General features: G+C 44.7%; 1 protein-coding gene across 1 annotated transcript in view; it reads right to left on the reverse strand.

Annotated features, from left to right (window-relative positions):
- Positions 1 to 1083: 1083 nt before the first annotated feature.
- The window catches only part of AGK (acylglycerol kinase), a 46738-nt gene continuing 22614 nt past the window's right edge, over positions 1084 to 25207 (reverse strand). Inside the window, exons 5-15 of the mRNA XM_063135053.1 lie at positions 23950 to 24042; positions 23025 to 23057; positions 17023 to 17117; positions 14860 to 14929; positions 13914 to 13993; positions 11979 to 12036; positions 9931 to 10078; positions 9499 to 9596; positions 7036 to 7106; positions 1846 to 1930; positions 1084 to 1427 (exon numbers count right to left, since the gene is read on the reverse strand). Of these exons, the coding sequence (XP_062991123.1) occupies positions 1293 to 1427; positions 1846 to 1930; positions 7036 to 7106; positions 9499 to 9596; positions 9931 to 10078; positions 11979 to 12036; positions 13914 to 13993; positions 14860 to 14929; positions 17023 to 17117; positions 23025 to 23057; positions 23950 to 24042 (966 nt within the window). The 3' untranslated portion in view covers positions 1084 to 1292. The remainder of the gene's footprint in view (positions 1428 to 1845; positions 1931 to 7035; positions 7107 to 9498; positions 9597 to 9930; positions 10079 to 11978; positions 12037 to 13913; positions 13994 to 14859; positions 14930 to 17022; positions 17118 to 23024; positions 23058 to 23949; positions 24043 to 25207) is intronic.

Below are 25207 nucleotides of genomic sequence, written 5' to 3' on the forward strand. Positions count from 1 at the left end.
AACACATGTGCCCTTTGTGCCTGTTGGTTATTCTTGAACAGCTTGATGGGATATGTGTAATTTCACAACCCAATGTATCTCCAACACAGAGAAATGCTTGTTTTAAGCCTTTTTACATCAGTAACAGGAGCGCATGAATGTCTTGTACCTTAGTTAGTAGGTGACATGGACAGCCCCTTCACGGGCAGGATGCTGCACTAGTTTCGTCATAGCAGTTTCCTTTCAGATGGGATCACAGGTTCAGATCTCACAGTCCTCATTGCTAGGAGCCAGCACACTCTAGTAGCTTTATGGGAAAGGCCTTGGCTCCGAGATAATATATGCCCTTTGCAGGCACAAAGGTCTGACTTTGATCCCACCCTTCCATCTTCATTTCCTATTGGAGAGCAATTCGTACTTATTAACAGAACGCTGCTGCAAGTCACAGGGACTGGGTTATGGACCAGTGATGCATCAAACACACCTAATGCAATTACAAAGTCAGGAGACTTTTCCCAAGTGCGTTCAGGCGGTGTGACGGCCTGCCTGCATTTTAAAGTATCCTAACAGTACAGGAAACAAATGGGGAGTGTGTCACTATCATCACCTTGAAATATATACACAGGGGCTTGGATCCAGAATTAGTCAGAGAAGTAAGTTAGTCATGACAAACATTGATTTCAACAGGTTTACTCTAAGTATGACTCTGGGCATGTCTACACCAGACTATATCCCGGGATCGTTCCTGTTCATCCAAGTGCCACACGGGATCCTGGGAGCAGGCAGGGACGATCCTTCCATTTTCCTGGGATAAACCCTTATGTGTAGAAAGGGCCTAACTCTGGAGCCAACATCCTCAAGCATCGCTTGGGCTTAAAACATCCGTCACAGATAGAATCATAGAATAGTAGAGTTGAAAGGGGCCTATAAGGCCATCCAGTCCAACCCACTGCTCATTACAGATGTAGGAATGGGAAAACAGCCTTCCTTTAAGAAATAATCAGAAGAGAAGGCAAATATATGGCTAACTCTATCTACCTCCTCTTCCTAGCAAGGGAACGTAGAATGTGGAGATCTGGAGATCGAGTTACTTAGACACAAAGATCAATTTGCAAAACAAAGGCTTTCATTGTAGTTGTGGAAGAGCCTACAGTCTTCAGTTAATTGAAGGGTTCCGTCAGTGATGCTGCCAAATTAATTCCTTTTTCAGAGACCTTTTTGCATGTGCCTCCTTTGACACCGGTCACGCCTGCAGTTCATCTGAATGTAAGTACCAGACTGGCAACAGGTGGTGCAGCTGACCCCTGCCTCGATTAGGATGCACTTTGAAGCATTTGCTCTTTCTTTGCAGCATCACAGAAGAACTGGAGCTTCCTGGGCAACAGCTTCACCTCCACTGGCATGGCTTCATACTCTTCGCTGTCTATAGCCAAAGAGCCTTCTGTATCCTGCGAAGAAATCAAGGTTTACCATAACTGGTTACAACAGGAAAACAAAATCAATATACTGCCTAAGTCTATATCTGAGCAGCTGTTTCCCTCATGGTTATAGGGTACCGGGAAATACCATGAAGGGCTGATGCTCATACCTCATCTTTGGTGATGAGGTGTTATCTTGTGAAATTAATTCCACATTGAGGGAGTACTAATTTGTTTGCAATGGCCATTGGACCCAGGACTTTAAGTGTACCCTGCTGCGGCTTCAATAGTGTGCTGTTTCAAGTCATGAGCTATTATGCCTGCTCACAAGTAAGTTTACCTAAATGTGGGAAAGAAACCTAATCAGCCTGCATGCTGCGTCGCCTGACTCCCCTCAAGAACTCTGAAGGGTCAACAGCTACACTTTCCTCAACATTTTATTTCTCACCTCTGGAAGCTGCAAGATACACCTACTCGCCTGAAGGCACTGGCTTCCTTCCGGACACAAGTGGGGTTCCTGCATCTTTTGACTTCTGTTCAAAACAAAGAAAGAGAGGAACAGAGTGAACATTTACAGCTGTGCTTAAAACACAAGAGCCAACAGCAAAGGAGTTGGGAAGGAGTGTTTATTTGCCTCCCCTAGAAAGGAAAATTAGTCATGACTAGTTAGAAGCAAGTTTCAGAAACTTGCAACAGCTGGAGAAAAGTAGAGAAGTGGGTGCTATTTCTAAGCAATTCTTCCATAGCCCAGCTAAGCCACCCATCTATGGAGGGCTGTGATCCCTCTCCTGTGCTTACAGGTAGCCCCAAAGCACCTTGAGTTGATGGCAGCTTTGGCAAATCCTTCCTGAAGAGCCAACTTCAGTGTCAGATACAAAGGCAGTGTGGGGTAAATAGGAAGCATGAGAAAGGTCAGTGTCACATCTGAAGTCCATGTACAAGCCTATTCACACAAACACTGTTGGCTCAGTCACAGAATTGTTTCACCAGATGTCCACGTGAGTGGTGAGGCTATTAATGGAAGAGGACTGACTGTGAAGGAGATACATCAAACGCTCAAACATACAGGCAGTTAAGCTATGGTTAAAGAAAAACAAGTAAGGTCAAATGAGAGGCAATGCAAGCCAAGTACCATTATTAAAAAAATCAAGCTTTTTATACTGTATTTTGTATTTGTGTTTTTAGATTGTTGGTTGTTTTATTATGTTCTTCATGGTTTTAATTTTTGTGAACTGCCCAGAGAGCTTCAGCTATTGGGTGGTATAAAAATGTAACAAATAAATAAATAAGTGCCAAGATAACTTCAGTGATCTTATCTGATATTGACTGTATGTTATGCTTGTACACTGCCCTGAATATAACTGGCATGATATAAATGTTTCAGGAAGGTAAGTAATAAAATAAGGTATCTTTGAATTGGAGATCTAGGAGATGGATGATGTGGAAAAGCAAATCCTGTGACAATTCAAAATGGATGGAAATCGCCGTTTTCTGTGTGCCTTGCAATAGCAGACCACATACATACAGTCAATCACAGTGCAGTTGCTACATGCAGCTGTGAAATGCAGACTACAGCTAAGAAAATCAAAGGCTGCTTCACAGGTTCATTTTTCTGATCTGGAGATCAAGATCAGTGTTGTTAAAAAGTGTGTACTGCTAACATTTGAACGCGGCTGGAACTGTGCTTTTTGCCCTAAACACACAAGCCAGGGAGCAGGCATGTGAATTGGACTGCCAACCTGGGAATCCTCAGCAAAGATACACAACGGCCTGCTGCAAATGGTCGCTCGAAGCTTCGTAAGCCATAGTTCACGAAGCCTTCCCCAGGTGTCCGGGGTGAGAGCATCTCGCCCTTCCCTCCCCTCTCCCACACTGGCTTCAGCACCCCATTCCTAAGCCCCTATTAAGCCACAGTTCCCTGTTAACACCCAACCTGGGGAAATGGCTTAATACTAGCCAGCAACTTTGCACCTAAGCTGCTGCACGACACTCAATCTGGTGCATTTTATTTATTTATTTATTTATTTATTACATTTCTATACCGCCCAATAGCCGGAGCTCTCTGGGCGGTTCACAAAAATTAAAACCATTCAAAATATAAAACAACAGTATAAAACCATAATATAAAATACAATATAAAAGCTCAACCAGATAAAAACAAAACAGCAGCAATGCAAAATTACAAATTTAAAACCATGTTATTTAAAATTTATAGATTGTTAAAATATTGGGAGAATAAAAAGGTCTTCACCTGGCGTCTAAAAGCATACAATGTAGGTGCCAAGCGAACCTCCTTAGAGAGCTCATTCCACAGCCGGGGTGCCACAGCAGAGAAGGCCCTCCTCCTGGTAGCCACCTGCCTCACTTCCTTTGGCAGGGGCTCACGGAGAAGGACCCCTGAAGATGCATGAAGAGGGGAAGGGCGTTTGGCCCCAACTTCGCAAGCCGTATTGTATGAAGCCTCAAACAACGGCCTTAAACAGACCACTGAAACAATTTTCCTTTTTTCTTCAGCCATAGCCAAACCACCTGTATATTTAGGCACCCCCATTCAATAAATTAAATGAGAACACTTCAAGAAACAGGTGAACCCCCGTGGTAGATGACGTGGGCCAAGCATCAGCTGAGAAAGACCCTCAAGGAAAGGGGGCTGCGAAAGAAGAGAAAAGCGGTATCTGGAGTTGAAAGAACTGAGTAACGCAAGCGGCATTACTGAGCCACCTGCCAAGAGTATACTATCTGCAGCGCAGAGATGGCCATCATTTGGGCATGCACAACATTGAAGGAACACTGGACATATACTACTAGGGTTATTGTCCAACCAGCCTCAAAGCTACAGATGGTTGATCGCTGTTAAAGATCCGAATGCATTAATGAGAAGAGAAAGCTAGAGACTGAGTGCGGCAGGCAGGAACCTGGCCGATTCGAGGGCTTGGCTTATGAAACCAGCAGACCTGTCAGTGAACCTAAATTAAAGTAGATTATAAATACTTTCAGCTGCCTGGTCCCTTTAACTCTTAGGCTTGCAGCCTTAATAATTAATGCTAAGCGCGTTTGCTTGGAATTCAGTTCCATTCAGATCAATGCAACTGACGTCCAAGACTATATGTTTAGGAATGACCATTCATCCCCTCAACCAACCTGCCAGGCAAAGTTATGACCCTCTCATTTTAGTCACACAGAGAGGAGAGAGCAAGTGTGTGTAATCTGCTCTTCACTGGAAGCGCTTCGCTGGATTAGATTTGAACCAAGGTTCAATGCCAACAAAACTATTCACTGCTCCAGACTGGCACTCCAATCCCATGAGCACCTGCATTAATTTTAGCAATTCCCAGGAGTATTTCTTGATTGACCTTGCACTGGTGAGGTATAAAGGACCCAAGAGTCAGTATGGTGTGGTGGCTAGAGTGTTGGACTCAGGAGACATGGAGTCAGTCAGTCTGTCTGTCCGTCTATCCAGCTAGCTAGCTAGTTCCTATTTATACTGCCCAACAGCCAAGGTTCTCTGGGCAGTTTACAATTAAAAACATAACATATAAAAATCAAGATTTAAAATTTGAAAATTTAAAGCTGACTGTATGATCTTTCAGCCTTTCCAAACTTGCAAGGTTGCTGTGAGGACACCACGTACCTCTTTCCCCAAACACATTGTAGGGAAGGGTAAGTGGCAAAAGTAATAAATAAATAAGAGTTGAATGGTCAGTGTTCCTCTTCTGACCCCACTATTTACGAAAGAAGTTCTAATATTACATCATTCATGCAACAAAACGGATTCATCAGGACTATTCATAAGAACAGAATTACAGAACTGAATTCTGCTTGCTCTGATAAGCACAGAAAATAGACTGAAGCACCAGTGTAAAATCATGAGAAATGGATGTGTAGAAAACACAAATAAGAGAATGTTCTATACACACACACACACACACACACACACACACACACACGGATCCCAAAGACTGCAGACACCTCTGCAAGTTGTACTGTGAATCTGTGAAAAGGAGGAAGAGATGTCAGGAGAGAGAAAAAGGTAACAAGGCAAATGAGGACACACAGAATGCATTTTTAAAAAATACATAAATAAATCTATATATAATATATATATATATAATGTATGAAATCTCCAAAGAACTCGTTAAATGCGTTCTACTGATGGATGCAGAACATGTGGAGCCATCTGCAAATTGGGAGGGGGCTCGGAGTTAAGCTAGGTCTACTGGCATATTTTGGAAGTGTACTGAGAGTTCCCGGTCATTTATACACACTGCCATGCTTTTTGTCAGCAGTTGCCCATGCTCGGATAACCTCTCGTCTGGATTACTACAATGTATTATACCTGGGGCTGCCTTTGAAACTGGTCCAGAAACTTCAGCTAGACCATAACTGGGCAGCAAGATTGTTAATGGAGACTGGCCAGCAAGATCGTATTATGCCAGTAGTTTACCAGCTGCACTGGCTGCCTGTCTCTTTCCAGGCCCGATTCATAGAATCATAGAATCGCAGAGTTGGAAGGGGCCTACAAGGCCATCGAGTCCAACCCCCTGCTCAATGCAGGAATCCACCCTAAAGCATCCCTGACAGATGGTAGTCCAGCTGCCTCTTGAATGCCTCTAGTGTGGGAGAGCCCACAACCTCCCTAGGTAGCTGATTCCACCGTCGCACTGCTCTAACAGTCAGGAAGTTTTTCCTGATGTCCAGCCGGAATCTGGCTGGATTCAAAGTGCTGGTATTAATAACATTCAAAGCCCTAAGTGGCTTGGAGCCAGGTCACCTGATGGATTGTCTCCTCCTATATGTATCTGCCCAGACACTAAGGTCATTTTCAGGCGGGGGTTCTTCTCCAGGAGCCCCTGCCAGAAGAAGTGAGGCAAGTGACTACCAGGAAAAGGGCCTTTTCTGCTGTGGCACCCCAGTTAAAGACCTTGATATTTTCCAAAGCATTTTGTCATTCAGATTTGTAGTTCTGCTGTTTTAAATCTGTTATTGCATTTTAAATTTCTACACTGCTGCTAGGTTCTATTCTGGTTGCACTTTTATACTGCAGTTTTAAGCCATTATATTTTATATTGTATATTATGCTGCGTTTTGGCTATTGGGCAGTCTATTGGGCAGTATGGAAATATAATAAAAAAATAAATCACTCGGTGCAATTCCTTTCCTTAGTCCCCCAGCCACCTGTGTAGAATAATGGTTAGCAACTCATCTGTATGGTAACCTTGAGAAATGTTATTTTCAAATAGATCTGGACATATTAATATATAATGTCACCACAGGTCAGGATAGAGAGATACGCAGAGATTCAAGGAAACAAGGAGATGATTTGCAGCCTTGCAGTGGTCATGGAAACCATAAATTAAGGCCAGGGATTAACCACCAAGAGCCTCTCTCTTTCTCTTCTTCCTGACTGAACCCAACACAACAACAAGATCATTATCTGCACCAAGGGCACCAGATTAGTTGTGTCCCTGTTCTGGATTTTAGCCTGATGAGAACATCCAGTGTCTCTAGTTCTGTCCTTAAGAAACCCTGCTATAAAAACTACTTATAAACGAGAAAGAAAGAAAGAAAGAAAGAAAGAAAGAAAGAAAATCATAACATCTATGATAAGACATGTAATGACAGGTTCTCTAGTACTCACCCTCTTTTTATGTAGTCCCCCTTACTAATTGTATCTGGTTCAATACAAATATTCATGAAGTCCTCTGTTCGCTAAGAGAAATGTTTAGAAAAGGACACATTAATACAAACATCCATAACATCTCATAAATAATCCTTTGAAAGGCAAATTCAAAAGCCTGTAATGAAATGACCAGCTTCTCCCATTCCCCAAGAAAAGCAATATTTGAGAGGCAGAAGAGATACAAACAGTTTTTAGGGTGTACACTTTAAAAAGACACTGTCATGTTAAGAACTACATAAGAGTGCACATTCTCACTCACACCTTTATTTGTGCATACCTTCACCCTCTTTCCAAATTTAGAAAAGTAAGAATATCCTTTCTCATTAACATCTACTGCTGCCTGTTCCTATTTTTGTACCTCACCTTGAAGGCAATAAAAGGAGGCGTAGCCGTTTCACCAGCATTTTATGGAACTATAGCAAAGCCTCCACATGCAAGAGTATTATTAGTTTTTTAAGGGAAAAACATTTTTAAATAGGAATTATTTATATATTTAGTTTTATATGTCACCTTCCAATCAAATGAGCCTGATGGTGGCTTACAATAAAGAGCAATAACACGTGAACACACGAACACACACAGGCATCAGCATCTCTTACTCACTTTGCTAATGAATGGGGAAATAGCGTGTTCCTTTTTACTTGCAATCTCAGGGCAATGGGCAGTGAGAGCAGAGTGTCCTTGCAGGCAGGGATGAGGGGAAAAACCCTGTTTCTTCTCTGGGCGATGGACGGGGCCTGGCTGGTCTTCCCCTTACCACGATGTTCTTTCCTGAGAAACAGGGGTGCTGCCTCTCAGTGGACCTTGATCCCCTGGCTGATGACAGAGCCCAGTGTGTGCTTCCTTTCTGCATGCAGTCCCTGGGCAATACCATGAACACAATAGGACTTACTTCTGCAGTTGGAGCAGAGTGTTCTTTCTGGCAGAAATAAAACAGAACCAAACCTCTCTCTTATAGACTCATTTTTTAGAAGATACAGTAGTGAGGAATGTCTTCTCACATCTTTTGATTGACCTTTAAGGTAGAGATCCCAAAATAGGAAACTCAGGGGTCAGAACATACTACAGATGATTTGAAAGTAGGTTGCTAGACAAGGGAGTATAATTAAATGTATTGTTCCTTGGTCTTATTTTGCATAATTGAATCTGCCTTTACACTAATTTTGTATAATTTTCTTTACTTGTATTAATTGTGGAGTGAGGAAAGGAGTGTATGGGGCACTAAAGCCTAGCCTCTTCATTGCTGGAAATCCGATTCAGTCTCCCCTTTGGCTTCAGAGATTCATCAGGTATTGTCAACACACTTTCAAGCATAGTTTTATAACCCTAAGGGCTAGGAGCTTCCCCTCTCCATTATCCCATTATTATTATTATTATTATCATCATCATCATCATCATCATCATCATCATCATCATCATCATCCCCCTTTTCCCCAGTACTGGGACTCAAGGCGGTTTACAAGACTAAAACATGTACAATTAAAACATATAAATATACATTTACAGAAGTTAAAATAGAATTAAACCCACAGTAAAATTAAAAACATTTTTTTAAAAAATTAAAAAACAGTAACAAATAATAAAAAAATCCAATACATTAACACAGGTTCAGAGTATTTCCAAAATGCTGCCAGAGCAAAAAAGCTTTTGCCTGCCTCCAAAAGTGTAATGCAAAAGGAGCCATTCTAACTTCCCCGGGAAGGGAGTTCCAGAGCATTGGAGCAACCACTGAGAAGGCCCTCTCCCACATACTCAGAGAAAGGTCTCCCCAGAAGATCTCAGAACATGGGTAGGCTCATATGGGAGAATATGGTCTTTCAGATAACCTGGACCCAAGATGTATAGGGCTTTATAGGTGATAACCAGCACTTTGAATTGTGCCTGGAAACAGACCAGAAGCCAGTGGAGCTGTTGCAACAGGGGAGTTGTATGCTCCCTGTAACCAGCCCCGTCAACAATCTGGCTGCAGCTCTTTGAACCAGCTGAAGTTTCTGAACGCTCTTCAAAGGCAGCCCCACGTAGAGCGCGTTACAGTAATCCAAACAGGATGTAAATCAGAGCGGAGTCTCAGACACTGGAATTCTGTTCCTAAATACATATTCTGTGCTCCTATGGAATTCCAACACACACACACACACACACACCCCTGGAAATACATAGCCCACAACTGTAAAGTTCATATATGTTCCTTTCTTCTCTTCTCTTTGGAATGCCTTATTTTAAAAGGCACAAACATGGCAAATAGTGTGTGGAGACCCAACAAAACATGCCCATCTCAAACACAGTTGCTCATCATTTTCAATTCGGACCTGAATTATCAGACCCAAGATATTGAAAAGCAGTCTGTTAAGCTTCCAGCTACAAAGCAACAACACTTTGGAATAGGAAGAAAAGTTTAGGATTCTTTAAGGGTCCTCTTACTTTCAAGTCAAGGTATCTGTTCTGAGTAGTGATAGATAATTCAATGGCAGACAGCTGCATTTCTTGCCAGGCCTCCGGGGTCACCTCCATGGGGATTTCTGAGGTTCGAGAGGAAAGATACCATTAAGCAGAAAAGTTAGACAAGACAGTATTGTGTCAAGACCAGTGGAGGCCTAAATGCTTCTCTTTCTTGTTACTTCACAGGGCTTCATTCTACCACCTTTTTAATGCATACAGCTGAAAAAGAACTAAAGCAGCAGAGAAAGGGAAAGGAATTTCAAACAACAAAAGGGGAGTAACTCATACAGACTTCACTAAAACAGCTGATGGATCTCTCAAGGTCAATAATAATAATAGACACAGGGAAGAGAATGTGCTCTTCTAACAGAAGCCCTTTCTAAAAAATGTAGATTTCGTTGCAAATCTGCTTACCTGTGGGGACAGGTGCCCAATAATGTGCCAGCCTCTTGTAAAGCCTAACATATAAAGGTGGTCTAGACGTCTTCTGTTCTGGCTCCTCGGGAGGTCTTGGAGTTGGGTCCAAATAGGTAAGGGAGGCAAGATGTTTCTGAGGCCACTCCTTCGAGTTTCACCAGAAAGAGAGCAGAACATCAATTCTGACAAGGTATCTCAAAGGTCAACTAGATGTTCTGCAGCAGATGCAGACTGGGGGAACCCTGGTTGCTGCCGAACGGGGCAGAAGCCATGGGCAAGGCAAAGGGCAGCTTGATGCCAGTGCTTTCCCCCCTACCACATTTGGAATACTGTGTACAGTTCTGGTCACCACCACCCCTAAAAAAAGATATTGTAAAGCTGGAAAAAGTGCAGAAAAGGACAACTAAAATGATCAAGAGGCTGGAGCATCTCCACTATGAGGGAAGGTTACAACAGCTGGGATTGTTTAGTGTGGAAAAAAAGAGGGTAAGGGGAGAAACTAGAGGTGTACAAAATTGTAAATGATGTGAAGAATGCAGATAGGGTGACATTTTTCTCCCTCTCCCATAATACTAGAACACAATGGGGTCCTCCCATCAAGCTGACTGGTGGGAGATTCAGGGCAAATAAAAGGAAGTACTTCTTCACACAGCACATACTTAAACTATGAAATTCACTACCACAAGATGTAGTGATGGCCACCAAGTTGGATGGCTTTAAAAGGGTGTTGGATAAATTCCTGGAGGAGACGGCTATCAATGGCTACTAGCCCTGATGGTTATGTGCTACCTCCAATACCTGAGGCAGTGAGCCTATATACAGCAGTTGCTGAGGAACATGGGCGGGAGGGTGCTGCTGCGCCCATGTCCTGTTTGTGGGTTCTTGGGCAACAGCTGGTTGGCCACTGTAAGAACAGGTTGCTGGACTAGATGGACCCCTTGGTCTGGTCCAGCACGGTTCTTCTGATGTTCTTAACACTGTTGAGGGACATCTAGTGCTTAGTAGCCGTCTTGTATATTTCTGAATGTTAAAGAGCCACTATTTGCTCTCCTGCTTGAGCAACATGAACACTGTACCATTGTTGGGGAATGGGATGAAAAGGAGCTATGTTTTCCCATACAGTCCACTGCCAACAAGCAAAAGAATCTGGACTAGTTGGTTTAAAATTTCTACCAAGTATCGCAATACGTCTGTTATGTGATGCTGCAGGATTTCAGCAGAGGACTATATGTTTATTATCCACTAAGGAATCGGGAGAAGGGTGTGAAAAGGAGAAAACCAGACACAGCTCCTTTAGCGTATGTCAAATCCTTCAGTATTTGGGAACCTAAAACTAGAGCAATTAACCTTTCTGCTCGTTTTGTGACAGAAGGTAGGCAGACTGCAAGAGGCAGATTATCAGCAGTCCAGTAGGCTCTATTTATAGGCACCACTTACGTCAACTGAATAAATCTCAGGGTGAAACATTAGCATAACAAAAACCACGAGAGGGGGCTGCACTAGAGGAAGGCAGCAGAGTAGCCTCTGATGGGTCTCAGCTGCATCCCAGCCTCTCTTCACCCTTCCAGAACACAGTTAATATTCTCTAGCCAGCCATTCCTAGCACTGCAATATGATTTCAGCCGCATTCCAGGATTTTTCTTTGTAAAAGCTCCATGTTTCTGCCACTTGTTTGGCAAAATGTACACAGCACAAAACTGGCCTCCCATCAATCCTACACTGAGGGTCCTGCTTTGGATATGTTTGGATAGTCTTATACAGCCTTAAATATGCTCCGTAACAATCCAATTGGCATCACAATGTGAACATATGAATCTGTCTAATACTGATTAAGACCACAGCTCCGTCAAGCTCTCCAGTTTGCTTCTTATACTGCTTCTCCAGTATAAGATCCTTCTCACTGGTGACATTGGCTAGAGACCAAACCTGGGATCCTGCGCATGCAAAAATGTGCTTTACCACCGAGCTACGTTGTATATTGAGCGTGTTACAGATCTTCCCATTAACAAAGCTACACTGAGTGGCCGATGCTAATGTCCATTTACCTTGAATGTATTAAAGAAGTGGGCTGCTTTGATTTTCAGAGGACCAAGATACCAGTACCTGGAAGGGAATAAAACAAACAAAAAAGCAAAAGAAAAGTTATGGCCATGGAGAAGGCAATTACCTTTCCCAATTCAATTTCTACTAAAGCTGTTTCTTACAGCTCAATCCTTAGTCCTTAGAAGCCCAGCCAACTCACAGCACAGTGCAACCGGTCCCTGGATCTGTGCTAATGCAAGCATATCCTTTGTCTAACAGTGAAACCTGGATTGTGGAGCTCACGAGGAGTCAGAAGCTGCCTGGCACCTCAGATCCCGATCTGGTCCCACTGGACTACTTGTCTGCCGTTTAGCCTTTCCATATCAGCTTTACACAACCAGGTCTTCTGTCTTTCCATTGCTTCTTACTGTTCCTGAGTAGCAGGGCCATGTGTACTAAGCTGACCTCTTGTTGCTATGGAAGCAAAAGGACTGCCCCACTACAAGGCGTACCAATGCCCAGGTGACTAGTTCAGAACCTTACGAGCTTGACGGGCCTTCAAAATGTTAACAGGACTTCCTCTACGGAACAGAACAGCCTGCATCTCCCCCCTCCTCAGAGACACACGCATACATACACCCTGCATCAAATCCCAGGCATCAAACGACCTACTCTGTAATCAACTGCAGAACGATCCTGCCCCCATCCCCAGCTCCCCTACAGCAAGAAACTCTTTGCTCCTGAAAACAGATGTCCATCGGAATGTTGAAAATATCTGAAGCTCATGCACCACGGATGACCCACCCCATTCGTCAAGATGCACCAAGCAAGTGCCCAAGCACTTGAGAAGAGAACATAGAATGAACGACACAGCAAAATCCTAGGAGAAAGAGAATCATTTGGAACCAGTCTGCATACTACCCAAACTATGTGAAAGTTTGCATCTCAGCTATTCCATGCAGCATCCATAACATGCAGTGTAATAACATATAACATAACCCACTTCCATTGCATAGATGAATTCCACATGATGGCCAATCACGTCTGGTTTGGAAGCAGACACTCTCCCATATGATGGAGTGAGCCATGGGTACCAACCCACTCTAAAACTACAGCAGAAACTGTTTCAAATGGCTTTTGTGCAGTTCACATACAGAACAGCTCTCTGAAAAACGAGGCCAGGCTCTTGCTAACACTCTGTGCCCCAGGCCGTCTCAGTAGAGACAAAACAAGCCATCTTTTCATGCATCTGGGTTGACACCTTAACAAAGAGGAGCAGTTAGCAGGTTTGCAGAGCTCCGGCCTTGAAAGCTTGGCCATCCAAAGCCCAAGGACAGGGTTGAGGAACCTGTTTCAGCCCAGGGGCCAAATTCCATTTCAGAGAAGCTCATAGGAGCTGCATTCCAGCAGTGGGTGAGGGCCAAAGGCAGAAAGGATGGGGCCCAAAGTACAAACAACAAGGACAACAAAAACCGGCACGTAGTAACTTAAAAAGCTCTTATTGCCAATAATGAAGCCTTAGGAGGCATTTCAGGCTTTTAGAATGGGAGAAAACTACAGAAAATGCAGGAAACCAACAAGCAATCAGGGAAAGGGGTGGCAAAGGGGGCCATGTCCTTCTGGGGAACCCCGGAGGGCCCAATTAAGACCCCAGGAGGGCTGGATTTGGAGGCCCAGGCGTGAGGCTCCCCACAGCTCCACAGACTAGTGGTGGCAAAACAGGTGGATAATGACAAAGCTGGAGCCAGTGCCTCTATGGGCCTAATGCACAGCACACTGGTCTCTGTCCTCTCAGCTAAATTCCTCCAAGCGTTGGGAAGCAAAGCATTCTACTCCTTACATGACACAGATCAAAGCCAGTTAACACAAGATGCTGTCTGGGATACTGGAGAGAAGAACATTGCTACGAAGCCAAGTTAGAGGCCAAGAGGGCACAAAGCAATACTGTATTTCTTTACTTGCTGACTTTTGCTCCGGCGTCTCTGTAAGACCCCCATCTCAAACCAGTTACAGCAAACACAGGCTGGTCTTTGTTCCCCTGTAAAGGAAAACACAAAAACAGGAGTAAGGATTCATACAAAAGCAGCCTGGTTTTTAAATTACACTAATCTGTGGGTGCTCTCAGCAACCAGGGATCAAATATTCAGCTGCAGCAGGCTGAACTAAAATACCAACCACTACTTGCTGGCACCTACAATAAAAAGGAATTATAAATTAATGCCTCCATGGAGCAGGATTAGTTACACCATTTTAGCCATGGACCATTTCATTTTGTGGATACCTGAAGACTAAAGAATGACATGTAGCATCCTTGATTGCTATACAGGCGTTGAAATGAAAGGGATTTTTTTTTCACATAGACATTACAGGAGGAAAGGCCCTCTTCTCCTTCCCAGGGTGGCTATTTTCATTGTAGGAAGTAGCTGATCCAAGAACTCTGAGATATCCAAACATGACTTTGCAAAGTGAGATAATCAGGCATGTGTTTTCGAGTTGCCTGCGAGGAGAAACAGTGTTATGTACCTCTGCAACTAAAATATGTGTGAACCATCAGAAAATGCATGCCTAGCTGAATAACTCTGCAGAAGTGTCTCATGCTGTTTGGTGAGAACACAACCCATTATTTTATATTTCCACTGTATTTGTCAACGACATGTGACATATGTTTCCGAGTTGCAGCCGGCTCTAAAATACGTGCCTGATTATTCCCACTGTAATAGCTGGGTTCAAGCACTGCCTTGCCCTCAATTCCTAGTGCACTGTTCTTTGAAGAATAATTTTAGATTGTTGTGACCTTCTGTAGAAATACAACTCTTATGTTATCCACATGAGATACGACCAAAAAGGAAAATAAGGAGTAAGAATATCCTCCCAAAACAGAACGAGTGGCTAAGAAAAAGCTACCTTGATCTGCAATACGTCAAGTGGAACTGTCTCCCCTCTAAGTATGGACAATGTGGCATCAGTGATACACCTGAGGGGAAAAGTCAGAGGAGAACGTAATTCAGCAGGAGAGAACACGCTGCGCATGCAGAGCATCCGAGGCGCAAGCTCACGTATCTCCAGTTAAAAGGATTTAAAATAGAAGAGCTGGGGAAGAGACCTTGGAGAGTTGCTGCCAGTCAGTGTTTATAGCGTTGAGCTAGATGAAACATTGGCTCACTGTGGTAGAAGGCCGCCTTCCTCAACCGACTGCAATCCAGATGTGCTGGACCCCAAATCCTGATTCTATTATAATCAGTGGTATATAAATGTTACAAATAAATAAATAAAATATCCCCAACCAGCATGGGCAATGGCCATGGCACACCTACAGAAGCTCACAGGCTGGCAGCTGAATCGTATTTCAACACTGGTGATGGGATGGCATCTTCCACCTCATTTGAAGGCCGCAGACTAGCATAGGGGATGCAGAGCAGGCTGCCTGGAACACACAAGTCTGCCTTCCAGAGAGGAGAAACGGCCGCTGGGCTGCCACTGCTGCCCCCTCCACACCACTGACTTTCTGCCGCCTGAGGTGACCGTCTCACTTTGCCTAATGATAGGGCTGGTCCTGGATGTAAGACATCTCCACACAGTCATAGGTATACTGGCATCTAAAAATTAGAGCTTTTACTTGGTTTTCTAACCCAGCCTGACCTTACAGCTGGGCCGGTACCAAGACTTCAATATAGGTTGTGTTACAATGCTCATTCCCAACTATGATTTTATTCTTCATTTTGTGGACCTTGTGAAGATTTGTTGGGTCAGGGTATGGGAGACTAAGGTTTAAACGCCTGCTCTGCCACAAAGGTCACCAGATGGTTCTGAGAAAGACACTAAGGGTCTTCAGACATGACCCTCTGAGCCAACTTCCAGCTGCACTGCATAGGCTGAAATGGTCAGGATGCATGAAAAGGAGCACATGCTTTCTAACTGGAACTACATTTTCACCTGTCCTACCCTTCCTCAGAAAGAATGCAAGCCTGTTTTAAAAAAAAATCCAACTGCATCTTAAATGCAAGATACAATGCATATCTGGCTTTAGAGAATAGACAAATTTGGGAAGGAAGGGGGAGGACCCAGGATAATGAGACCACAAAGACACTTTTGAAATCTGCGGTATGGTACATCATCTTTCCATCCTACCTCTCCCTGCCCCCCTAACTCCACAGCACTAGCGGATGTATTTTTCCTCCCACACAAAGGTCTTTCTGTTCACTCTTGCTCACGGTATCTAATTATTAATAATTATTTTGCCATCTAATTAGCATTCTGTTCAACAGAAACTTAATTTTCTCCAAGGCAACTAGCACAACATTCTTCATTGGCAGCTTAGAGAGATGGCCAATGCTCTGGTCATGAACAGGCTTATATTGAACTGCTTGACGTGATGAACCCCACAGGTAAAGCAGCAATGCTGATTTTAATGAAATCACTCCAGGCCACACCAGCATTTAGTGAGAGCCAGTGTGGCGGGATCAGAACAGGGTTAGGCAACCTAGTGCCCTACATCTCTCATAATGCCTGCCCATCAACCATGTCGGCTGGGGCTTATGGGAGTTGCAGTCCAAAGCATCTGGAGGGCACCCAGTTCACCTACCCATGGATTAGAGTGTAGGTCTTAGATTGGGGACTCAGGTACAAATCCTGATTAACAATGAAGGTTACTGAGGGATTTGAAGCTAGTCACTCTCTCAGATCAATCTACCTTACAGCGCTGCTGCAAAGACAACCTTCATCTATGCTGCCCTGAACACCTTGCAGGAAGGGCAAGATACAAATGTGATATCAAATTTGTTTATTTATTTATTATTTATTTATTTATTACATTTCTATACCGCCCAATAGCCGGAGCTCTCTGGGCGGTTCACAAAATATAAAGTGTCAAATATAAAATTTGACACTTTTACTCAAAGGTCCATAACATACCCCAAGGTAAAGTATCTAAAATGGTACAAATATGTTAAAAAAATCAGATTGACAGCCCTTCCTACCACAATATGCACCAATTTCTACCTCCCCATCATCCTGTTCTTTTTAACACGCTCACGCAGGTTTTCATAATACGCACAAATGCAAACTTACTGGACTTGGTTTACACCCTCGGGATAAAGTGTGTGACTTAAGGTGCTGGTCTTTCCTAGGGGAATGAATCCAATAGGAATCTTACTGAAAGCTGCCTGGGAAGAAGTGCAAAACAAACTGACATCAGCCTCAGTTGAATTCAGCTCCCTTTTTGCCGAGCACAGCTGTGCCCGATATCATTCTCCCCACCCCAGCACACACACACACCACTCCTTGCATGAAGCAGTCAGGCAAATCCTGAAAGAGAAGCAGTAATAAATAATGACTTGGAACATCAGCCTCTCCGGACAACCCTCCAAGTGCCAACTGGCGACAAAGCAGCCTTCCGTACTCATTAGGCGCATTGTTACACACACAGAGGTTGGCACGCACTCTCCGAGCCCTGTAAGGAGTCTGCCAGCAACCCGCCATCTACTAAAAGACGGAAGGTGGCATCCGAAGCACGGCTGCACTCTGGTCTCATTTCGTCTGCAAGCAAAGCTCACTTGAGATGGAAATAAATAATTCAGCGCACCTTCCACCACCACCACTACCCCAACCCCTGCCACCCCAGGAGGAGAACATTCAGAAGTTTAGCCTGGATAAGAGAAGACTGAGGGGAGACATGATAGCACTCTTCAAATACTTGAAAGGCTGTCACTCAGAGGAGGGCCAGGATCTCTTCTTGATCATCCCAGAGTGCAGGGCACGGAATAATGGGCTCAAGTTACAGGAAGCCAGATTCTGGCTGGACATCAGGAAAAACTTCCTGACTGTTAGAGCAGTACAAACAATGGAACCAAGTACCTAGGGAGGTGGTGGGCTCTCCCACACTAGAGGCATTCAAGAGGCAGCTGGACAGCCATCTGTCAGGGATGCTTTAAGGTGGATTCCTGCATTGAGCAGGGGGTTGGACTCAATGGCCTGATAGGCCCCTTCCAACTCTACTATTCTATGATTCTATGACACTCTGGCAATCAAGCCGCGTGAACATTATTACAGATCAATTAAATAGCCCCTTTTAAACGCACACATTTGCACATTTATCTTTGTCTCTGCAAGATGGGGGAACAGAAGTGGTTTGCTAATTGGGCCACACAATGAGTCATAGCTTGGACAGGATTTGGAAGTTCAAATGCAGCTGTGTGTTCTCTGGACATACTGGCTGTTGTAAAGTTTTTGGCTGGAAGTCACTGTTTGTATTGTTCTCTTAATCTGGGTATGATTTGGGCCATGTTGCTGGAATAAACACACACACACACACACAATCATAAGCTCTGCTTCTTGATGCGTGTCAGCAAATCAGTGGTAATGACTATACACCCTGGCTCTCTGCAGAGTACTGCAGCGTGCAGCAGCAGCGTGACTCAGCAAATCCAATTCATTTCTCTGTAGCTTTCCATCACTTGTTGCCTATAACGCCTCTCTTTTACTAGGCTCTCTAGACTCAGTCCCCTTCCTCATCTCATGTTCTGGCTTCCATCCCTTTACAGATGGGCTGGTGTCAGATGAACATATAAACATACCGATTATATGTACAGGGCTGATTACAGTCTGGCAAGAGCAGTTAACTACACCAAGGTTATACGACTGGTATATGCCAGGCTGTTTGGGTAGGGAGCAGCATCTGCAGAACAGTAAGATGCAAAATATTTTCAGAATATAAATGGAGATCAGCCATTGCTTCTCTATCCCAAAATGCATTGTTATGTGTAATTTGATACCTGCAATACTTCCCAGTGATTAATTCATTTAGTCTACAAATCTCTATGTCAGGACTGTGGGCCTTGCTAGACGAGGCCTTAGCCCGCCTTGAGAGCCGTTTTCCCTGCTGTGCGTCCACATGACGCACAGGGGAATCCGGCCCCAGGCCGCACTGAAGCCTCCTCTAACGCGCCATAAGCGAAGTCGCTTATGGCACGCCTTTTCTGCAGCTCCGGCCTCAGGCCGGAGCTGCAGAACATCTAGAGACTTCCGTGGCTTTTTGCTCTTACTCACGAGTAGCCGCAAAAAGCCGCGGACTGGGCACAGCGGCGCTGTGCCCATCGGGGCGGGGGGGGAAAGGCCGGACCCGGCAGGAGGGGGGAGAGCAGGCATCGGGGATGGCAAGGGGGGAGGGCAGGTGAGAGAGAGAGTGGCGGGCGCCGCTGCCTGGGCAATGCCCGGCGTGGAGGGGGTGCACCGCCGCCCGGGGAAGCGGCAGGCGCTACCACCCGGGCAAGGCCGGGGACAGGGAGGGCGGATGGCACAGGCAACAGGGATGGGGAGGGCAGGGGGGGCTGGGGGGATGTCTTGGGGGGGCTTAGTTTTTAAAAAAACCGGATTTACCTGGTCCGGAGTCTTCGGGCCGCACGTGGCCCCTTTAAACTTTAAAAAAATATGGCAGACGCTGCAGGGATCCCGATGTCCCTGCGCGTCCCGCGTCTGGAAGCTGGGGCGGCGCGCACTAACGTCAGCACGCCATCGCCCCGCCTCCCTGCCGGCTTATCCCGGCAGGTCTAGCAACGCCCTGTGTCTATCTAAACTGCTGACCTCAGGGCCACAAAAACTGAGCTAATTTGGGGACTTTGGTGTTTCTATCCCCATCCCCTGCTTTTTGGTCCACCTAGCCTGATGAGGGGTTCTGGAGAACTTGAAAACTTGCACGTTTCTGTGGAATTGTGGTCGGTCTATTAAAGGTATTGCCCAACTGTGATTTTTTTTCAATTTCCCCCCTCATAGGCCAGCACAGATTTCTTTGCTTTTTAATATTTGGGATTACTGCAAACTACATTGGAATATACCATTTTATCACAGAAAGTAAAACAGAAAAAAGACAGAACATTCAAGAGAAGCACTTCTGTCATGGGATTCATTCATCCCCCCTCATCAACCACTGGCTCTTGCCAAACATAAAGGCAGATGGAGGACATTTCTGAAAAAGTGGCAACACGTCTTCCTCAATCATCAATAAGTAGTCTGGGCCCTGCATGGAAACTGAAGGGGCTGGGCCAAGAGATGGGCAAGCCTTTGGGGAAGTGGGGAGAAGACAATGGGCAATTTTATTTATTTATTTATTTATTTATTACATTTCTATACCCCCTAATAGCCGGAGCTCTCTGGGCGGCAATGGGCACGTGTCCCCATACAAAAGGCACATGCCAGCCACAAGACCAAACAGGAAGGACACAAAGGATGAAGAATGTCTAAGTCCTGTATCAAAGTCGCTGGTTCACTTACATGCCCTCTCAGAGCCCAGCAGCACGGCTTGCCCCAGAGACCATTAAAGTAGGGCAGATGCCCGGGCCCCATAGCTGGCAAGGAGTCCGCTGAGATGGTTTGTTATAAGTAAACAAAACCTTCAAACAAAGGCATAGTATGGTCTATACTCCCCTCTTAGTCTTAACTAGCAGTGGCCCTGTTCAGAAGACACCTTAAACCACAGCTTTATCCACAGTGAATAAGGCAAAAAGCCTTATTCACTGTGGTTAAAGCCGTGGTTTATGGTGTCTTCTGAACGGGGCCAGTGCAATGCAAAGGGAGCAATGGAATAGAGAATGGTGAAGGTGCTCTTTAGTTATTCCACTACCAAGAGTGGGAAGATACTGGGTTTGGTGTGTGTGTGTGTGGGTGGGTGTGTTTTGGTCAAAAAATGAATTTTGCACATGGCTTGGCTTGATTAATCATCCAGCAGATGATTCTTGTCTGCGTTAAGAAGGTAAGAAGAGCCCTCCTGGATCAGACCAAAGGCCTATCTAGGCCAGCATTCTGTTCCCACAGTGGCCAACCAGATGCCTATGGGTACACAACAAGTAGGACATGAGTGAAAAAGCAGCCTCCTGCTCGTGTTCCTCCAGCAACTGGCATTCATAGCCGTACTGCCTCTGACATCTAGCCATCATGACTAGTAGGCACTGATAGCCTTAACCTCCATGAATTTGTCTAATCTCCTTTTAAAGCTGCCCCAGTTGGTGGCCATCATCATCTGCATTTCTTATTCCCCTACCCCTTGATGATAAAAGGGTCAAATGATTATCTCTTCCTTAGGAAGGGGGCTGCCAAAATCCAGAAGCTGGCCTGGCTTGGCAGAGAGAGAAGTCCTTGGGTCACGGCCTTTAATGTGGTTGGAGTATAAATGCCACCCTAGGGACCAGGGAGTGGGAGAGAGAGAAGGGGAGGACATAGAGAGGAGGTATCAGGTAATTCTGCTGTTATGACAGCCCAGATATTGACTGCAGGAAGTCCCTTCCTCATTAACACAGGGAATACAAGCTGAACTGAAAAGGCCAGAGTACAAGCCACTGTAGCACTGATCCATTGTTTGTTTACCAAAGGAATTGTTCCATCGCAGGGGTGGGGTGGGTTGTGGGGGGAAGAGATGGTGTGTGTGTGTGTGTGTGTGTGTGTGTGTGTGTAATGTCTTCCATTAAGCAGCAAAGCTGTTGCCGCATATTATTCCTTTTGTCCAATTTCCTTTCAACTCTAGAGATTTGAAGGCTTAAAATTTTTCAGAGAGAAATATAATTCTTTACATTGATGTGGAAATATAATTTTGTCTCCCCATAAGCACCCAAAGTAGTTCTGTACAGCAGGCACAATTCAAGTTGCTAACAGCCTCCTCAGATCTTCAGCTGAATCATTAAATTGCCTTTTTTTGGTCAGGTTCTGATAAGACACGCTGGAAAACAGTTCTATTAAAAATCAGCCTCAAATGCTTGATGTAACACATCCCTTGCCAGTGCATATATTTCACCCAAAGTTTGCTTCAAAAGGAAACGCACACAGCCATAACGAGCTCAATTTTATGTCTACATGAATATGCGTGTGGGGGGGGGGGAGGAGGGTTGGAAAATTTGAAAGCATTGCACAAACACATATAAGGCCCTGGACCTTTGAAAGTTGTGTTTTTATACGTTATACGTGGGGCTGCCTTTGAAAATGGTCCAGAAACTTCAGCTGGTACAAAACAGGGCAGCACGTTTACTAACAGTGACTGGACAACGAGATCACATTACGCCAGTCCTTTTCCAGCTTCACTGGCTGCCAATCCAGGTCTGGGCCTGATTCAAAGTGCTGGTATTAACATGCAAAGCCCTAAACAGCTTGGGGCTAGGCCATTTGAAGGAACGCTTCCTCCTATATGTACCTGCCCAGACCCTAAGATTATCTTCAGGGGTCCTTCTGTGTGAGCCACTGCCAAAGGAAGTGGAGAGGTTGCTACCAGGAGGAGGACCTTCTCTGTTGTGGCACCCTGGCTGTGAAATGAGCTCCCTAGAGAGGTTCACCTGGCACCTACATTATAATCTTTCCAACACCAGGCAAAGACCTTTTTATTTTCTCAGCATTTTAACAGGCTATCAACTTAATTTTAACTTTGCTGTTTTAAATTTGTATTATAAATCTGTATTAATTTCTCCATTACTGCTCAGTGTTATCCTGGTTGCATTTTTATATTGCATTTTATACTGTTTGTTTTATATTTTGAATGGTTTTCATGGTTTTAATTTTTGTAAACTGCCCAGAGAGCTTCAGCTATTGGGTGGTATAAAAATGCAATCAATCAATAAATAATAAATAAAATATTTGGATTCCCTGTTGGGCTTACACATAACTTCTCAGAAAAACAGTTAGGAAGCCATTTCCTAAGAAAAAGGGTTAGTTCTCAATGAGGTAGTAAACTGTACCAGTTCATACTGCAGGTTCGGGGCTTACATGAATGAATGTTCCTCCAGATAAAAAAGTCCCCCGCACACAGAAAACTAGCATTTTGGGGAGAAGGTTTCTAGCCTGGCATTCTTCCTGACATGTGACTTTTCTATGTGAAAGGAATTGGTTTTGCATGAAGGATCACTAAGTCACCACCTGCAATATGAATTGCCACAGAGTAGGCACAGGTATACCACCTTATGAAGAACAGAGCCAAAGACAGGCAGGTGAAACTGCAAGAAGCTTAGCAGGTCTTAAAAAGTAACCTCATAGTAAAGATTACAGGATGCCTAGGCTTTTGCAGTTAAGAAGGCAATGGGGGGGACGGGACACCTTACCTCATCTGCCCTTCGGAGAAGTCCAGTTATGACCTGAAACAACAAAAACATGTTAGCTTTCCCTGGCACACAGCCGCTGCACAAACTGAGCTAGATATTGCCTTAATTCCCAAAGCAAAGAGGTGATATACCACCAAACCTTGGTGGATCCTACAACTTTTGCTTCCTTTACTTATACCGAATGACAATATGGTTTCAAATGGTTTAGTGGGAATCACACTAGGAAGAATAAGATCCAGTTGTTGGAAAAAGCTTCTAGGATGGGACCTGAGGTAGGGAACCATCCCATCAAGAATCCCTCCCTACTCCACACCACATTTTATTCTCTTTGCTCGCCCAAACCACATAAAGATTGGGGCCAAGTGACAATAAAGTTGTCAAAATTTATTACGGTCATAGACCAGCAAACAAGTGACAATAATCCTCAAACTGTAGTCTGTGTGTACTGCGCCTTTTGGGGTTGAGATTACCTGAGAACACCTCCCCCTCCTCCAAAAATTAACAATGCACAAAGGTTCCCTGAAAAAAAGCTTTATACTATAATTCAGCCCCCATTTCTCTGCTTCCAATATGGATAAATTCCAGACTATGGAATGATCTCCCTGACGAGGCTCGCCTGGCACCAACGCTGCTATCTTTCCGGCGCCAGGTTTAGACTTTCCTCTTTGCCCAGGCATATGGCGGCACATCTTAATCACCCACATGTTTAGGTTTTTTAACGGTTTTTAATGCTTTATATGTGTGTATGTTCTGTGTTTTAGAATTTTAAATTTTGTATACTCGTTTTTATCTCAATTTTAGAATTTCTGTAAACCGCCCAGAGAGCCCTGGCTATAGGGGCGGTACATAAGTGCAATAAATAAATAAATAAATAAAGTGCCAGTAAAAGAAAAACAGGCAGAACACCTAAGAACTCTTACGGTACCTCTTGTAGAGTTCCGTCCCCTCCGGCAATAATGATCATGTCTGTGTGTTCCATCAGCTCCAGCAACTTCTTTGCTTGCCCTTCATAATCTGTCTGAGATAGAAAAAGGGCCCAGAAACGTATTGTGGGTTTTTAAGACTGCCTGTCACACAAAAAAACTATGGTCTATCTATTTTACATCCATAATGCAACACAGCAATACATATCATTTTATTTACTTATTTTTAAATGTGTATCCTGCCCTTAAAGCAACATCCACCACTGCCCCCATCGCGCCGGCTGGCTTACAGCACATCGCGCAAGAGAAATTCCTATAATATATCTTTACACTCAGCGAAGATAAATATAGTCCATACTATTTTAAAATTATAAGTACTTAACCTGAAACGCGCCATCACTTTTTGGTCAAATAAAAGGAGAAGAAGAAAAGTTGCGGGGCCAATAGGTGGGTTGAGCCTCTTCAAATGGATAGTTTATTGAAAGCCCTGCGTTGCCATTCCGCCCAGATTCTCTGCGAGCTTATTACTGAAAGCAAACAGTGCCACCTATTGACCTGCCCACTCTACATCCTAAAGCACTGGAGGGATTTGCAACTATCCTGCTTAACTTGAGAACGCTTATTATTTTAGAATATAAAACCCTTTGGATTGACACAATATTTTTGCAAACTAATGGGAAGGATCCAGAGCTCACTGGTAGAACTAGGGATGTGCTCCGCTTCTCTTCGGTTCAGAGAAGCAGGAGCGAGGCGGCCTAATTCGGAGGCGAAGAGAGTCAGGGGGGCTGCGGATCGAGACGAAGAGGATCGCCTCAATCCGGAGCTTCGCCTGCAGGTAAGTGGGGGGGGAGGGGGACTCATCTGGCGCTGCCGGCGACGCCATCCATGCAGCAGCGGCGGCGGCAGCGCCAGGTAAGGGAGCAGGGAGGAGCGACACTTACCTTCCTCCATCGCGGGCTTCAATTGAGGCCCTGGTTGAAGCCAGAAGTGAAGGCCGAGGCCTCTTCTGGCTTCAACCAGGGCCTCAATTGAAGCCTGTGACGGAGGAAGGTAAGAGGGCGGGGGCCTGGCCTACCTGGCGCCACCATCCATGTGGCGGTGGTGGCGCCAGGTAAGGGAGCAGGGAGGAGGGACGCTTACCTTCCTCCGCCGCGGGCTTCAATTGAGGCCCCGGTTGAAGCCAGAAGTGAAGGCCGAGGCCTCTTCCGGCTTCAACCGGGGCCTCAATTGAAGCCCGTGACGGAGGAAGGTAAGGGGGCG

Source organism: Elgaria multicarinata, chromosome 9 (genome assembly GCF_023053635.1).
Source record: "Elgaria multicarinata webbii isolate HBS135686 ecotype San Diego chromosome 9, rElgMul1.1.pri, whole genome shotgun sequence".
Classification (NCBI taxonomy): domain Eukaryota; kingdom Metazoa; phylum Chordata; class Lepidosauria; order Squamata; family Anguidae; genus Elgaria; species Elgaria multicarinata.